General features: G+C 32.2%; 2 protein-coding genes across 10 annotated transcripts in view; both read right to left on the bottom strand.

Annotated features, from left to right (window-relative positions):
* The window catches only part of LOC134686806 (neuron navigator 2-like), a 302,687-nt gene that overhangs the window by 164,440 nt on the left and 120,658 nt on the right, over positions 1-17,589 (bottom strand). The window contains exon 1 of one of the 9 annotated variants that reach the window (XM_063546597.1): positions 9,992-10,318. The exons of the other annotated variants lie outside the window; for them this stretch is intronic. Within the exon in view, the coding sequence (XP_063402667.1) occupies positions 9,992-10,021 (30 nt within the window). The 5' untranslated portion in view covers positions 10,022-10,318. Of the gene's footprint in view, positions 1-9,991; positions 10,319-17,589 lie in introns of those variants that run through there. 9 annotated transcript variants of the gene reach the window in all.
* Positions 1,722-3,630, bottom strand: LOC134686805 (uncharacterized). Its single transcript, XM_063546593.1, has one exon. It carries the CDS (start codon positions 3,591-3,593, stop codon positions 1,929-1,931), a length of 1,665 nt encoding a protein of 554 aa, XP_063402663.1. The 5' UTR covers positions 3,594-3,630; the 3' UTR covers positions 1,722-1,928.

Here is a 17,589-nt window from a genome sequence, read left to right as displayed (position 1 = left end):
CCAATGTTCAAAATTAAGTGCAATCTAAATTTGGCCATTAGTTTTCTCGTTTGAATTGTTTTACATTGTCATTTCGGGCCTTTTATAGCTGACTGATGCGGCATGAACTTTGCTCATTGATGAAGGCCGTACTGTGACCTATGGTTTTTAATTTCAGTGTCATTTGGTCTCTTGTGGTGGGTTGTCTCATTGGCAATCATACCACATTTTTCTTTTTTATAAGCATCCTCAAAAATTTAACTATGATCAATTATAACCAGTCAAAATTATGATGTTCCAAGTATTAAAAAAAAAATCTATTCTATTAAAAGAAGTACAATTACCAGTAGTTAAACAGTGAGTTGTAAGTTAAAATGTAGTAGGATCTGCGTGACCCTTCAGATATTCACCTGAGTTCACTCCCCTTGATTTGGGTTCATTTGTTCAATCTTAATTAATTTGTGTAGTGTGATTGACTTTTCTTTCTGGTGTCTGTCTGAGGCGCACCCAGCCATTTTTAACTTGTCATCTCAATCTTTAAAATTTGGAATACATATGTATAAACTTTATACACAGCTTATATATATAATAAATAGAATTTACCCGGCAATTAAATCATATGGTATATATAAAAAAGAAAATGTGGTATGATTGCCAATGAGACAACTCTCCACAAGAGACCAAAAGACATAGAAATTAACACCTATAGGTCACTGTTCGGCATTCAACAATGAGCAAAGCCCATACCGCATAGTAGGCTATAAAAGGCCCTGAAATGACAATGTAAAACATGAAAACAAGAAAACTAACGGCCTAATTTATGTTAAAAAGATGAATGAAAAACAAATATGTAACACATAAACAAACGACAACCACTGAATTACAGGGTCCTGACTTAGGACAGGCACATACATACAGAATGTGGTAGGGTTAAACATGTTGGCGGGATCCCAACCATCCCCTAACCAGTGGGACAGTGGTGTAACAGTACAACATTAGACGAACTATAAAAATCAGATGAAAAATGCTTAGCTCATATATCAGATGGATAAAAATACAAAATTACTACAAAATCAAGTGGACGTGGCCAGGTACTTGTAAATTCCCAACAACAAAAAGACACCAAGTACAGATCTGAGAGTACTGGCAGTTACTGACAGCTTGTTCAAAGCCAAAAGAATCATGCATCTAAGGATTTTGGTGTTAATTTCAATAACTGTGAACTTTTCTTGTCTCGTATGAATGTATAGTTCTATTTATAATAAATTGTGAAGGTTTTGTCTGCATACAACATCAGTCTATTTTTATTAGATGAACTTCAAAAAAATTTAATAATTTAAGTTTATTTCCTTTTAATATTTACCCCAGATCTTTCACTATATTTATACTCTAACAAATATCTAAATTATATTTATTTACATGGCAAAACATCAATGTCAAACACTCTTTCTGAACTAGTATCAAAGGTCAAACACTTTCTCTGAACTAGTATCAAAAGTCAAACGCTCTCTCTGAACTAGTATCAAAAGTCAAACATTTTCTCTGAAATAGTATCAAAAGTCAAACACTTTCTCTGAAATAGTATCAAAAGTCAAACACTTTCTCTGAAATAGTATCAAAAGTCAAACACTTTCTCTGAAATAGTATCAAAAGTCAAACACTTTCTCTGAAATAGTATCAAAAGTCAAACACTTTCTCTGAAATAGTATCAAAAGTCAAACACTCTTTCTGAACTAAGTATCAAAAGTCAAACACTTTCTCTGAACTAGTATCAAAAGTCAAACACTTTCTCTGAACTAGTATCAAAAGTCAAACACTCTTTCTGAACTAGTATCAAAGTCAAAAGAATCTTACTTCTGTCATTTACATAAATATCAAGCACTCACAGTTTTGGAACTATAGTATCAAAAGAATCTAACGTCCCTTACATGAACTGAAATGTTTCTAACTCACAAAAAATTCACTTCATATATTTTGGCCTTATCACTACTGCCATTAGGTACAACACATCCTACATAAGTATGTCCAGCTTCTGTACTACAGAAAGAACGTGGCAATATTATTCCCTTTATACTTGTGTCACAATATCCAATATAATTCCCAGAATTATTAAGAAAGTATATGTTATGGTTTAAGTTTGACACAATGATATTGTCAGATGGAGTAGTGAATGCACACATTGGTTTGAAAGGTATTTTGTCTGTGTTAACTTCTGGATGTCCACTGAAGATATTAAGAACATCTCCATCCTCACTCAGTATTACCACTCTACCTCTTTCATCTTCAGATAAGATGTCCACTACACAGATATTACCATTCTTTGTTCTGGTTATTTTCAACACATATGTAAATATAGGATTTCCTTGTCTGTCATTTTCATAAGTAGTTTCATGTTTCCCATGTTTATCCATCACAACCACAACCCGTCTTCCTACAGCTGGGAAAACTATTTCCCCACTAAAAGCACCAACAGTGACTTTACCATCTGAGTTTACATGAACAGCTGATGTCTCCTCTAAACCCTTTACTTCATACAAAGAATCAGTCATTTCACCTGTCTGACCACTGATCTGCTTCAGTCTAGGTCCCGCCGTAACCAAAAGTAGATCTTTAGATGGAGTACTTGCCATACCATAGATTCCAATGTCTTTCTGATCAATTATCTTCAAACTCATCCCTTCTATTTTCACTTTCTGTAGTATTTTACAGTCAGTAATCCACAATGTATCTTCACAACAGGCTGCCATAAACTGAACATCAGAGATTTCAGTGTCAAACTGTTTCATAATTCTAATTTCACCCTTAGTAGAAATATTTTCTAGTGAACCAATGTTATAAGGTGTTATTTGTCCAGGAAGAAATATTGGAATAGAATCAAACTTTGAGTCGGGTGGTGTGATCATTTCTTCCATTGATTGGACTAAACCCAAACCATCCACAAAGACTCTCTTGCTGTCAGTTGATTGGATAATATCGTCAACTTCTGACCTTTTAGAAGTCAGGCTTTTTATGAGCAGGGACACCTCTTTTTCTTCTGTTTCAGTACATCGATGTACATCTTCCCACTTTTTAATTAGCTCAGTCTCCAATTTTCCGGTATGTTGATCGACTTCCTTCTTGAGCCGGACATTCTGATCTTTGATTTTCTTCATAGTGTTTTCAAATTTGGAAAGTTCTGTTTGATTCACATCCTTCACTTCTTCTTTTCTTTTTTCCAACTCATTAATATTAGTTCCCATATTTTTTCCTCTGGTCTTCAATTTGCCTATCAGGATTTCATATCCCTCTCTGATGGTTACCAATCCATGGCCGTTATGGGTTTCGGAGATACATAGAGGACATACTAAGTAAATACAAGACTTGCAGAACATCACACATGATTGAACTGGGTGTTTACTGCAGCTGATATTGGAAAAATCTATTTCATCCTTATGAAGCCCCACCTCCGCAATTGAAACAACTTTGTGATCCTTGGCAAATTTGAATTTCACATGGATTTTCTCCTTACATTTGTCACACATTAGCATATCACAGTTGAGACATTTCCATTCTATTCTAGTGTTCTCCTCACAAAGACTACAGGAAACTGGAACCTGTCCACTTCCATGGGCCATAACTAATTTGTGTAAAAATCTCAATATGTCTGCCGTATTTATCTTCCTTGTTTATGTTTATATATAGATTAAATGTCACGGAATAGAAGTTCCTTCATAAGATAAGTTCCAAATGGAAAAACTATTCTGGAATATTATTTCCACAGGAATAATTATTACAGTAGATGTTCCTAACGGAATAAATAGTATAGAATAGTTGTTCCAACAGGTACAGGTATTATGACATTGTTTATAATAAATTTTCCACTGGAACTTCTGTCAGGTGGAACAAATATACGTTGACACCTTGACTCTTTTATCTAAGTATAGCATTGACAGTCAATAATCTATTTATACCCAGCATAGTTCAAAATAAAAAACAATGAAGAGAATCTGATATTTGACATGTTAAATTAAATATGTTCTTTATAATTCAATGTTTCTATTGTTTACAGGTAAATATTACTTTGTAGGTTTTGATAATGGAAGATTTGTAAAGACATGAGATTAGACATTTAAAACTTTATATGTAAGCCTTACCATATATATCATATAGGTCAATTTAAATGCCATAAAGGGTTGGAATGAGCAAGATTTTTATGCACTTTAGTTTCTTAATTAACGTACATATATAATAAGTGTTTTCAATATAATTTGTTTTCAAACCAGTACCATTTAAATGACTAATTTATTTGTTAATTAACACTTGTTAGGGGAATTGTTACAACACTCCACTTGTTGCTGCACCTAAATTCTTTCACCAAAGGGACCTAGATAGTCTATTATCTCTACCGACCAGGAAAGGGGGACTAACCATAACCCCTACCCATCTTCTCCATACCCTGTATGAATAAGAATAAGAATATTTATTATTCCAATCAAAGGCCCTTGATGGGTAGCATAACATGTACACATAAAACAATACATCATGATTTGTAACAGAAAAACATTTTTATAAATATATGTATGTATGAATGTACTGGTAGATTCCTCTGTTATTCGGAGCACCCCATGAGAGCTGCGAGGGTACAGTGGAATCTGTGTACACTCTCTTTCGGAATTAATGGAGATCTGTCACTAACATATCTACAACAATGTTTACAAGGACAATCCCCACCCCAAAACAAAGAGAGTCAGTGCTAGGACACCGGGAAAATCTGTTATCAGGGTGGAGGAAGTGTAAGTAGTCAGAGAGAACCATTGGGACACTAGGCGGCAACAGACAAACCGAAGAGATATTAGTAGATTGATCTCAAGGAGAAAATTGACCAACCGAGGCCCTGTGGCCAAAGTACCTATTTTAGTTTCAACTCCATTCTGTGTACCAGAGATGTGTGTGAGAGGGTGAAAATCACCCTTCTGATGCACTGATTTTTTAGAATTCCCGAGTAGCTATTGCACATCAGTCTTGTAACCACTAGACCACGAACTCACTGTTATTTTGCAACTTGTAAAATCAGGTTTTTTACAAATATTTTACACCACATGGTCAAACTACATCATAGAAAATATAAAAGTTGACCAGTACCATCTGTTTACAGGATGATTGAATGTTGTTTCTCTAATGAGGTGATTAACACAGCTGATTTATAGGTCTCACCTTGTTGGAAGATCAGGTAAATGTTATAAATGGCAATTAAATACATATAAAAAGATGGAAATCTAACAGAAAGAGGCTGAACATTATAATACTCATATTTGGCAAATATATCTCAAACAAATTTTACAATTTAACAGTTGCTGATCCCCACAAGACTATATAGAGAATAGAGAATAGATCGTAGCTCTGAGAGATGTTACAAAAAAAGTATTATGGATAAAATAATGTGAATCTTCCAAAAAAGGGGGGTTTTCTCAAGGAAGTTGTATTATTAGATAGATGTTACACAAATTAATAATAATTATATAGGTAAAAATATTAACCTATAAAGGGATTCACAAGTAGATCATGTTCCCTCTGTAGAAAGGGGATAGAAGATGAACTTCATTTTGCTTGATAAGGTCAAATTTTAGAAGGGCATATGTATAAATAGCATGATTCTTACAACAAAGTCAATTCTGTCTTCACCAAGACTCCGGAAACCCGGACCTCTGTATTACAAGGCCATGTGTTAACCGACTGAGCTAAAAAAGTACTTTCTGAGCTCAACTGCATTATAAAGGCTGACTAAGTATCTTCCACATTTATTAAGGGAAGCAATCCTGCCAAACACATACAGGCAGTATTTACTTTTTTTAGGAAGTAGACAGAACTGTTCAATCTTTTACAAAATAATTATCTGTGTTTTTTGGTGAGGTTCACAATTGTCTAAAGCAAATTAAAGTTAGAGAACAGAAGCAAAACAATCAGTGATTTTTCCATTTGTAAAGGGGCATAACTCTAAAATTGAGAATGGAAATGGGGAATGTGTCAAAGAGAAACTATCCATCCAAAGAACAGAAAACAGCCAAAGGCCACCAATGGTTCTTCTGAGTATTATAGTGAGAAATTCCTAAATCTAGACTAAATGTGCCAGAGGCTTAAGAAAAGTAAAAGTGACTCTACTCAAATTTAAACTTATATATATATGTGATTCGTGGTAACAAAATTCAGTTATTTTACCATTAGTAAATGAGAATAACAGTAGAACGGTAAAATTGGTGCCTTGATCTTGGTTGTGTGGTAATATAAGCATTGTGTATAAAGTCATAACATTTGGTTGAGGAAAACTTAAAAGTTACAGATCTAGCACAGGAACCAACGTTGGGATGCATGGACGTATGTACATGAAAAAAATAATTACATTAAGCACATACAGATGGACAATGGTAAAACTTAATGCCTCCTGACAGCAACAACAGGGGCATAAAAATGTGCTAATGCTAATGCAACTGCATACTAAATATCAATGACTTATCATTTATAGTTCATCTTAAACGGATCTAAACACAAAAGTTTACATAAAAACTTTGCTAATTTTAAGTTTTAATGTCAGTAAACCTGATGCCTCAGAGATTGTGAGGTAAAAAAATCTCCATAGAGGAACTTGGAACCTTAATTCATCATAAAGGTTTCTTAAAAATATGCTTTAACTCATCTCACTTATAACTGAGCTGAAGATATGCTTTAAGGGACTAAACCTTTAAAGGGGCACTTAGATACGAGATATATGAAAACCCTAATATATGTTTTTTTTTGGCTCAATCAGTGGTGAAATGCAAATAGTGAAATAATAATTCCTTTTTAGTATAGCCAATAAGGTTCAATTTTTTCAAAATAAGCAGAAAACACTGATTATGAATTATTCACTTGCAAGTGAATAAAACTCGCCCTCATTGAATTCGTATTTATGTGAACTTTTATTTAACCCCTTAGCTTGAGATGGGTAACACATGAATTGTATGTGTAAAGTTATTTAAAGGAAGAGAATGTCAATATTAAAAGTGAAACAAAGGTAAATCAATTGATTGACTGATTCGATCTACAAAATATCATTCTATTAAAGGTAAAAACGATGATAAACATGTATTTTTTATCTGAAATATGAAATTAAATAGACCTAGAATAATTCAACAGCATGTGTTTGCTTAATCTATTTATATCTATATTTATGTTTACATTGTTATTTGGTCTTCTGATGACTATAGAGGTCAACTCGATAAATAATTAGATGGCGTCTAGACTCCAATTCATACGAAATAAGCTACGTATTTTCATGCCTGTGTCTTGTTTATTGTTTTATTTAGACTCTTAATAGTTTAGATAAATGTTTTACATTGTTATAAATCAAATATGAGAATTTGATTAGAATCGGTGAACATGTCAATTTGACAGCTAGTAACCCTTTAACCAGAATAAGGCATCAGCCCAGTGCTGTGCTTTATGTTAAGATTCAGAAAATAAGTGCATAATTCATGATAGACAACAAAACTTTATCTTACACAAATAAGTATTAATACAAACAATGATGTATATTATCTTTTAAATCAATATTGTTTTCAAGATTCCAGGCACTTGACATCACGATTAAGACGTCCATTGATCGTGAATCAAACTGACCTAAATAGGAAGTACGCCATTGATTTACAGGAAACAGAACGTGACACGGCACTTAAAAAACTGTTTCCAAGTAAATAAGGAAGTTACAGCTAATAACTAAAGTTTTATAATTAAGTTATCATTCTGAAATCAGTCAAAGATTTATCTTACATTGGAAATCAATTCACATCCAATATTTAATATAAAGATCATTTGTGTACTGGTTTTTTGTTCTGATTTTTGTTTTGCCCTAGCATTGTCAGTTTATTTTTTAACTTATGAATTGAATATCTTTTCTAAAACGAATAATTTTTTGCTGGAAATTGAAAAAACGAAACAATTATTTTTCAAAAGACCCCTCTCCCTTGATAATTATCAGTGAGCCTTACATATAGATGTTAGTTTTTTAAGAGCCATTACTGTAAACCTTTAACAGATTGTTTGCCTATTACAATATTCCTTATAGTGGAGAATGTCTCTAAGCAATGGGGCAACAACCTGACCAACGAGCAGATAGCTGTGAGTCAAGGCCACCAATGAGTCTTTACTTAGGCAACGAGAAAATGCTGCACTTGTAACATTCTCCTTTTGTAACCATGAAAACTTCTTTAATTATTATACAGCTATGAATGACAGCAAAGAATTAAAGAAGTAGAAATATCAATGTTCAAACCTAAAATAACAAGAATGTACATGGATGCTCCATCCAGACTATCATTTTCTATGTTCAGTGGACCATGAGAATGGGATAAAAACTCTAATTAGGGGATTTAAATTAGAAAGATCATATCATAGGGAACATGTGTACTAAGCTTCACTTTGATTGGATTTCAATTTCATCAAAAACTACCTTGATCAAAAACTGAAGCAGGAAAGATGGATGGATCAATGGAATGACAGACGCACAGACCAGAAAACATAATATGCATAAATGGGGCATAAAAATAAAACCATATTATTGGTTTCATTCCATTGTATAGGACCTAATTAACCAATCCAAATGTGATATCATACTTTTGAAAATATATTTCCCAGAATGCCTAAAATTTTAAACAGACAAATTGCAGAGGAATTACTTCATAAAAAAAAAGGTAAAAGAGGAACTCGACATTATCACATAATAAAATCATATCGCCCTGACATCATATTATCTACATATCTATTGAGTCTTGTTGATGTCAGCCTCAATGACATATTATATGTAAAACTAGCATCAACACTCAGATAATGCACATCAAAGGAATTTACCTCCAACCTGGTTTCCAGGTATGAGGGCCTAATGGGGTTTGGATTCTGTGATAATTTAAGAAAAAGAAGGAATATTGTGTATTCATGAATGTAGACAGCTTCTGTCAGCTTTTTCAATATAGTCTGGCCACAATCAATGAACTGATTATAAATGAATTGCCAATGATTCAGTCCCATACTGATCCACCCACCCCTCACCAAAAAATAAGTTAGAAAACAGAAATGAAAAAGTTAGCAACTTTTCCATTTGTAAAGCCGCATAACTCTAAAAGGGTAAAAAATTCTACCTTGATCTGTATCTAGTGGTAATAAGCATTGTGTATAAGTTGTATAACATTTGGTTGAGGCACACTAAAGTTAGAGAACGGAAACCAACTTGGACGATCTAGCGTAGAGACGGACAAGGGTAAAAGTTAATGCCCCCTCCGCTAAGGCAGGGGCGTAATAACACAAACCCCTACACACATGACACACAATTAATGACATAAGTACTTTCATTGCTGTTCTCCCTCTTAAAATAAGACAGTGAAAACTTCAACATTGAATAAAAGCTAAAACATTACTGAAATTTTTATCAGAACTTTCTTCTTGACATTTCAACACTTCATCAGTGCAAAGAAGAACCAAGTCTTATCAATATACAATTATCAAAGATAATTTGATAAAGGAATTTCATATATAAATAAGGACTGGAGTTGTCAATGATAATTAAAGATTCTGTTAATATGATTTGACATGAGAGTTATTTCCCTTTCATGTCTGAAAGTTAAATGACAAAATTCTTCATAAAAGTCATCTATTCTCATTTTCCACTCTCAAATCAAACTGCTTAATTATTATAAAAAAAGAAAATAATAAATATCATAGTATACTGGTATTCAATTGTTCCATCTAGTTGAAAAGTCAACCTCAACCAGATGGAAAATCCTGTAGAAGATCATCAAAATGTGACCTAATAATAAATTTATATTGTAGAATTATTTCATCCTTTTTTTTCTGTTCATGCAGTAATATCAATATTCAGCACTTATATACAATTCTGTAACATGTAAAATCAACCAATGTATCCTTTGTTTTTTTCCCCCCTCAAAATCATAATGTTTAAATGCATGAATATCAAAACATAAAACATATCCAAAAGATATTTACTTACTGAGCATTTTTTCTCAATTTCATCTTCCATTTCACAATTTTTTGTATATCGATATCCAACTTATCTAAATCATTTTAAGAATAAATTAATCACACATCCATTATACTCGTATATAATCCTATCAATATCAAGTTCAGGTCGGATTCCGGGAAAAAATTTGATTAAAAATCCCAATAATTGTGCAATATGCGAACACAATCAAAATAATTATATCGTCAGGTATGTAAAAACCTGGTTATTATTCCCCTATGATTGACAGAGCAAAAGGAAAAGAGTCTTCCTGTTATAACCACTCTAATACACAAACAGCTGGGGTCATTATATTAACTTGCCATTTTTTATCACTTTTGCACATTGATGATACACATATACAATACAATTAGTATAATATAATTATATCTACAGCTTTTTTTGATGAATGGGAAGTATTTATTGGAATATTTTCATTGTTTACTTATAATTAATGTTACTTCCCTATCGACTGATGATAAGAACAATTTATGTCAAGTTTTGTTTTTCCATTTACTCATTTTCTTACATTTGTTCAATCTTTTTTTAAGTTTTTCATTTGTCTCAATTAGTCAGACATGTTTTAGTAATTGATTTAAGAGGAGAAAAGATAACAAACTGGTCAGTACAAGCTAATCTGTGGCATTTTTATGCCAAATTTTCACCTGACCATGAAAACACAATGAACATTGATTGTTTGGCATTCTGAGAATTGTGAAAAATGGGAGAAAAGGGGTCTTCATGTTTTGTTGATTAGAAAATCTTAAACTAACTCAAATACAATAGTTTTATTTATTCCGTAAGTTCCCCTACTACAAGGGGAGGGCATAAGGGGGCTTGATTCTGGAGGTTGGAAAACCCCTTTTTAATGATCAATGTTTTTGAAATGGAACACATATTAGGAACACCCTTACTCCAGGGTTGGATTTACCCCTTATTCTAAAATTGACTGGATCTGTCCCTCAGCTATTCTATGATGGCTAGGTGAGCTGAAGAGGAGAGGAGCTGAGTTATTCAAATTAACTACAGCTAGCAAAAGCTGCGCTCAATGACAAGAATAAAGGGATATTTAGGTATCCATAACTTAAAAGACGACAACAATTGAATAGAATTGATATAGAATATTTAATTGATGGTGGACTAATAACTAATAACTTTGACTTACATTGGAGATGCTTCAGAGTGAGAGGCCCCCAATATGTTATTTTAAAACTTGCTGAAGTGTAATGTCAAAAAAATTAACTCATACGCACAGTGACCTACTTGGCAAGTGAAATTAAGGTCAAGGTCAGAAATATTTTATTTTCAGTTACTGCAGATCTTATGAAACACCTATTATTATTTCATTTTTATTTGATAGATGAACATTTTGAATTTTATTTATTAAACAGCTGAAATAACACAAGAAATGTTTTAGTAGTTAGAATAATGAATGAAACCTGGTTTATGGTTTATCTTTTTACAAAACCAATAACCAGTGTGCCAAAACTTCTGATGGAGAACATCACATAAAATATGCTCTTGTCGAAAAATTTCAAAGGAAATCAATCATAAACGTCTTTATTAAACTTTTGACAGAAACATATCTCAAACTGAAAACAAAACATTTAGGATTTTTCTTTGTTAATTGCTGTTTAGAAGTTCAGAAAAGCGATTGGTAATTACACTTGAATGAAAGCTATCTTGAAAGTCTTCCGTGTACAAAAAAATCTCCCATTTTCTCCATTAGCGTTGAAACATTGACATATGATTATATACCTGGAGATTTGCCAATTTTTTTACATTTTCTAATAATTTCAGGTAGAAAGCAAAAGACTGCCATTAATTTGCACAACCAATCGGTAATTAAAAGAAGCTTGATTGCTTGTAAGACAACAAAATGATTGTAGAAGTCTTGATGAATTCATGTTTAATGTATTTCAAGTTTAAATATTATTGGAAAGATACAGACAATTATATAGGAAATATTATTTACTTAGACAATTTCTTTTCAGAAAATGATCTCCTCAGCCGGGGCGGATCCAGCCATTTAAAAAGGGGGTTCCAACCCCTGGACCCCCCTCCCCCAGGATCCACCACTGCTCCTTCTAGTTCTTTCTTTTTGATCTTTCAACAAAATGAACTTAACCTTAGTGACATCAGTTGTAATGTCATGTGTACTATATGTGTCTGTTTGTCCATTTCATTTTTAGCCATGGCGAATTGTCAGTTTATTTTCTTTTTATGAGTTTGACTGTCCCTCTGGTATCTTTCAACCCTCTTTTGTAACTTAAACATCAGAAACATATTATTGGTTATATATAATAAGCTCCAAGAACAACTGGAAGTCACATGCTCTAAGATGCTTGAGAAGTGTAAGAAGATCCTGCTCCACTAAAGTGGCACCCGGTGTCATATAAAAAAGAAGATGTGCTATGATTGCCAATGAGACAACTGTCCACAAGAGACCAAAATGACAGAGTGAGACATTAACAACTATAGGTCACTGTACGGCATGTTACTCACTAAAAAGAGGTGCATACTTAGTGACCATATGCTTTTTCGGAGGGAAAGAGAACAGTAATTTAGTTATAACAATTGCGACATATCAATTGTCAACTTAAACGACATAGATATTCTATGATCAGGGTCAACTAATTTGTGATGGCATTAGAAGGTCATCCAGGACTTATGCAGCTATTCTATTTTGCTCTTCTTTTCTAAATTTGGAGTATATTTAAGGCAACTCACTGTTAACTATTTAGTTATCATAGTTTAGTCTGTATTATAGTCTTTAGTTCTATTTGTATGTATTTTTGTATTTACAGTGACTTGGTCAATGGTGTGTTTAGATTAAAGTTGTACAAAGAACACTTCAGTCATTTATAGCCATCTAACACTCACTGCTACCTTTAACATTCTTGACCAATAGTAACAAAAGAATTTAAAGTAGAAATTTTGAGACATAAAAATCAGAATAAGTATAAAATAGAAGATGTGGTTTAATAATGATTGCCAATTAGACAACACTCCAGAAGAGACCAAATGACACAGAAATTAACAACTATAGGTCACTGTACGGCCTTCAACAATGAGCAAAGCTTATACAACATAGTCAGCTATAAAGGGCCCTGAAATGACAAATGTGTCAAAATATACTACATATATAAATTCTTTTTGGTGATAAGAGCGCAAGCAGAAATTCAGAAATGAATAAATTCAGAAATAAATAAATTCAGAAAAGAATAAATTCAGAAATGAATAAATTCAGGAATGAATTATGGAAAGGAAACAAATCAATCTATAGACAGAGTCAATAACAATAATTTAAGACTAAGCTATTTACACCTTTTAAAACTACAAAGTACTGACAGAAAGGGAGGTAAATCTTGATGCTAAAAGATAAAACACAGCATCAATCAAATATCCAATTAATCAAGTTTTATGGGGTTTAAAAATGCTTTTTCAGATGATTTTTGAACAGGAAATTAAAGCTTACAACTGACACAGATCTGTATTAGTGCATGTTCTCGTTAATCTTTTGAATAAACTTGAACAGTCCTGATCCACCAAAAAAACAACTAGAAAATCATAATACATTAAGTACAGCAAAAAGTATTCATGAACAAAAGTGCATCAAGCTAAATCTTGAATCAATTCTTATCCTCAAATTTGTAACATTTAAAGATAAATTAGTTTTTCCATCTGTGAAAACATTTTCTTTTCAATTTTTATAATGATGGAAAGCAGCTTGATACAATATAAGTGATACTGAAAATTTAGTAGAGTAATCTCCCTTGAAACAATCTCACCATAACACTTTCCTTTAGCTGGCAAACATTCTGCATGCAGTCTTTGATATTTCTGACAATTTTTAAATAAATGCACATGTAAAGGTTTAGGAAGAACATTTGTCTCAAAGTTTGAGACAAATTGTGGAAAAATATTCATATTCAGCACAAATAATTTTGAAGACCAAAATTTAAAAGATACAAATGTAATAATAACAAGACCATTCTCTTTAATAAGTAATATACTTAGCTGAGAGAGTGGCCAATTATTATGAGCAGAATATTATACAACCCTTCATGAAGAAAAAAAATGTTCAACCTCAAGTTAGGTAAATAATTTTCTCAGTGTATTAATCTGCTCTAGCAATCACCCTTTCCTTTGTGCAAGTTGCATGATTTGCAAAGACAATGGCATCAAAAAGATGAAATTTGTGTAAGATTTAAGAAATTTGTTGATTTGATTATAACTGCTTACACATCAATACTGGTACCCCCATAACAAATACTTTAGTACCAGAACAAATTCTGATTTGACTTCAGACTAAATAATTCATAGTCTGAGTACAAGCTTATCTTCCAAAGAGCAGAAGACTTAAAGTCAGGTCAATTTGCTAACCAATATATGATCAAAGTATCTTCACAGACATAAAACATTAATACTTTTATGGAGAAGATGTTATTTACTGTCTGATTGTCTGGACAGAGAAATGTCAGATTCAATCAAGTATCTATCTGACAAAGACTTGCTGTATCATTGTTGCATTTTAAAACTTAGCTAGAAGCAATATTTGGTAAACTACAGTACATTTTTTTTCTTTATACCAGTGATTTTTCCTGTTTTATATGTGTCATGTCAGAGACAGATATACTTTTAAAATAATGAATAAAGAACACCAATAAGACAGCAATCTTGCAATACTATTTTGAATGGTATAAAACTTTCTTTTTTTCCGGCTCACTCAAAGTTTTAGGGTTTACAATTTACACTCCAACCCCCCAAAACAACTAAAATCTTTAAAATCTACCATCACATTTTAGTTTAAATAAATGGAGATGTCTGCTTAATCTACATCTTACTGAGACAGCAAAGTAACAACACAAAAAAACAAAAAAAACAAAAAAAACCAACAACATTCGAATATTAAAAAAAAACACAAAACAAATTCACCAAAGAAATTTGAATAATTTTGAAACACTCAAAAACACTCTTCAACAATAGACATGTGTCAAGCTAAAAACTGCCTTGACTAACTGTCTCTATAAAAGTTCTCAACCTTTACCAAATCATATTATTATGCATTTGTTTGTTTGCACATACAATTATTGCCATATCTATTTATCGTATCTTTATCATAAAAATATCATAGAAGTTGAGCAGGATGATATTCTAGCTACATATGTTCTTGAAGATTATAGATGTGGAAGATAATGGCAACCATTATCATCTGCTAAGACAAGGTTTTGTCATATCCTATAATATACATATATTTATTGTTCTGAATTACTGCCAATGATATGACATGAAAAAACTGGGTTACCTATGATTGCTGAGGGTTATTATAAACATTCATTACGTAATGCAACTGAAACTAAAATAAGCATTTTTTAATTTGAATTTGAATTTAATTGTTAAAAAAATTGAACACTGCACTTTCAGAGTGACATAAATTTTTGGGTTGGGTTTTTTTCAGAGAAAGGCAATGATTACTTTTCATTATTTCAACATCTTGCAACGAATGACAAATGCCAATGAGACAACTCTCCACAAGAGACCAAAATGACACAGAAATCAACAACTATAGGTCACCGTACACCGCCTTCAACAATGAGCAAAGCCCATTCTACATAGTCAGATAAAGTTTGTATTGATGTATCACCAGGTTTTCAAGAAGATATTATGGGAGCTCAGAATTAAAAATTTAAATGATCAATCCAGTTATCAACTACAACTTATTTTTACATTATCATAGAGATCCATTACATATATACATAACACTAAGGGAGATAACTCTTGCATTTCAATAGAATATTTTAACACATTGTTAAATTTAAGTTGTTTACACAACTCTTTATTTTTTGTATATGTACTCAAATACTGCTTTTTTTCAAGTTTGTCTATTTTTCTTTAAGCTATTATAGTTTGGTCTTTCTAAAGATTTATAAATTGAGGCATTTTGTTTAAAGCAAATATTTCTAGGTATAATCGCGATCACATCTTCCTAGAATAAAATCCATTTCTATAAACAGATCTTTTTTTCAAATTGCCTAGAAATCCAAGAGTTTTTCAAAGCACTCTCATAACATTAATTATATAATAAACAGAAGATGAACCTGGCAGACTTCTACAAACAAAACAGCAGCTTAACTGGTCAATTTGACAGTGATCTAAGGGGCCCTACAGAGTTTAATATGGTAGGTGATAAAGAAAATTATTTAACAACTCAGCCCCCCACCAAGTGATGTCAAAACCGATCATAATCGTTAATTTGAAAATTATGAATATCTTTCCATATGATAAACAAATCACTGACTGTTTGTGAAGACTTTTCATTGAAGTTTGAAATTAGGTAATTGGATGTACCTGTTATGAGATTGGTTCTGTTCAAGGTTGAAGTTTTTTGTGTTTGTGTAAATTTGGGTAATAACAGCACCAATTTGGAATCAATGATTGAGTTTGATCTCTTCTCCAGAAACACAGAGATAAAAGTGTGTCAGATCAAATACATTAAATCAAAGCTTTTGTTACTTGGAAGATTATTGACCATGAAAAAAGATAGTTTTTGTAACTTGGAAGATCATTGACCATGAAAAAGTTATTCTGATCTTTTGATTTTTCATATCACTTATTGTTTTATTTTAACCTCAAGTCTTCAAATGAAACAAAGTTTAAATATATACAGTAAAATTGATTAAACCCAACAACATTTGAGCCTGACAGTTACCTACCTGTGGGTCGCTATCTGAACAATGTGCTGCTAGTTGTAACCTCTTATTTGTTTGTACCTCTCTTTTTCTGAGAAATCTCAGGTGTAAAGGTGGCAGCATTCTATGCTCTTATAATATAATGAAGACCTGTTGGTTTCTGCTGTTTTCTGTTCCATGCATCATATCGGGTTGTTGTCTCTTTAACGCATTCCCCATTTCCATTCTCAATTTTATATGGTATGTTTTCAAGTTATCCTTTTCATATATCACTAGTCATATTCATTTAATCTCAGTAAAAGTTAAAAAACAATATTTTTTAGTCTGTTTGATTTTTATTTGCTCAAGGTCAAGTAAGGTCTTAGAACCAGAACAAATAAGAGAGGAAGTAATAAAGGTTATAATTACCATTAGAATTAACACTGGCCCCACTGCTTTAGTCATTGAATGGTCAATATAAACTAATTTTTCTTTAACTCAGTAGCTCTTTTAAAGAAAAGAAATGTCACCCTCTAAGATTGGAAAAGTAAGACTCCACATAAAAGTCATCTGTGTCAACTTATGATTGATGCCCTTTTTATATCAAATCATAATTTTTCATTTCATCCAATTACATATAATTTATTATCACATGCACAATATTTTACTTCAACAAAATTGCAAATTATAACAACCTGTCAAAAGGTGTCAAAACTTTTTTGACTCAAAGGTGTTTAAAAAAACCCAGCTAAAACCACTCTCCCAGACCTCCTTTGATGACCCCCAAAGAATAAAAAGCTAACAATTATCTGTTACTGATGTTTCTGACAACAATAAATTTTCTGCTCTTTATTTGCACAATGAATATGGTTGCCATATGATTAAACCAAATTTTGATTGAGTCAATTTTTTACATGA

Source organism: Mytilus trossulus, chromosome 10, assembly GCF_036588685.1.
Source record: "Mytilus trossulus isolate FHL-02 chromosome 10, PNRI_Mtr1.1.1.hap1, whole genome shotgun sequence".
Classification (NCBI taxonomy): Eukaryota; Metazoa; Mollusca; class Bivalvia; order Mytilida; family Mytilidae; genus Mytilus; species Mytilus trossulus.
Note: the sequence above shows the minus strand (reverse complement) of the source record. Positions and strands in the feature narration are given on the sequence as shown.

Bases quoted from the DNA above. Each gene is read 5' to 3' on its own strand.
- LOC134686805 (XM_063546593.1), bottom strand. From the start codon at position 3,593: ATGGCCCATGGAAGTGGACAGGTTCCAGTTTCCTGTAGTCTTTGTGAG.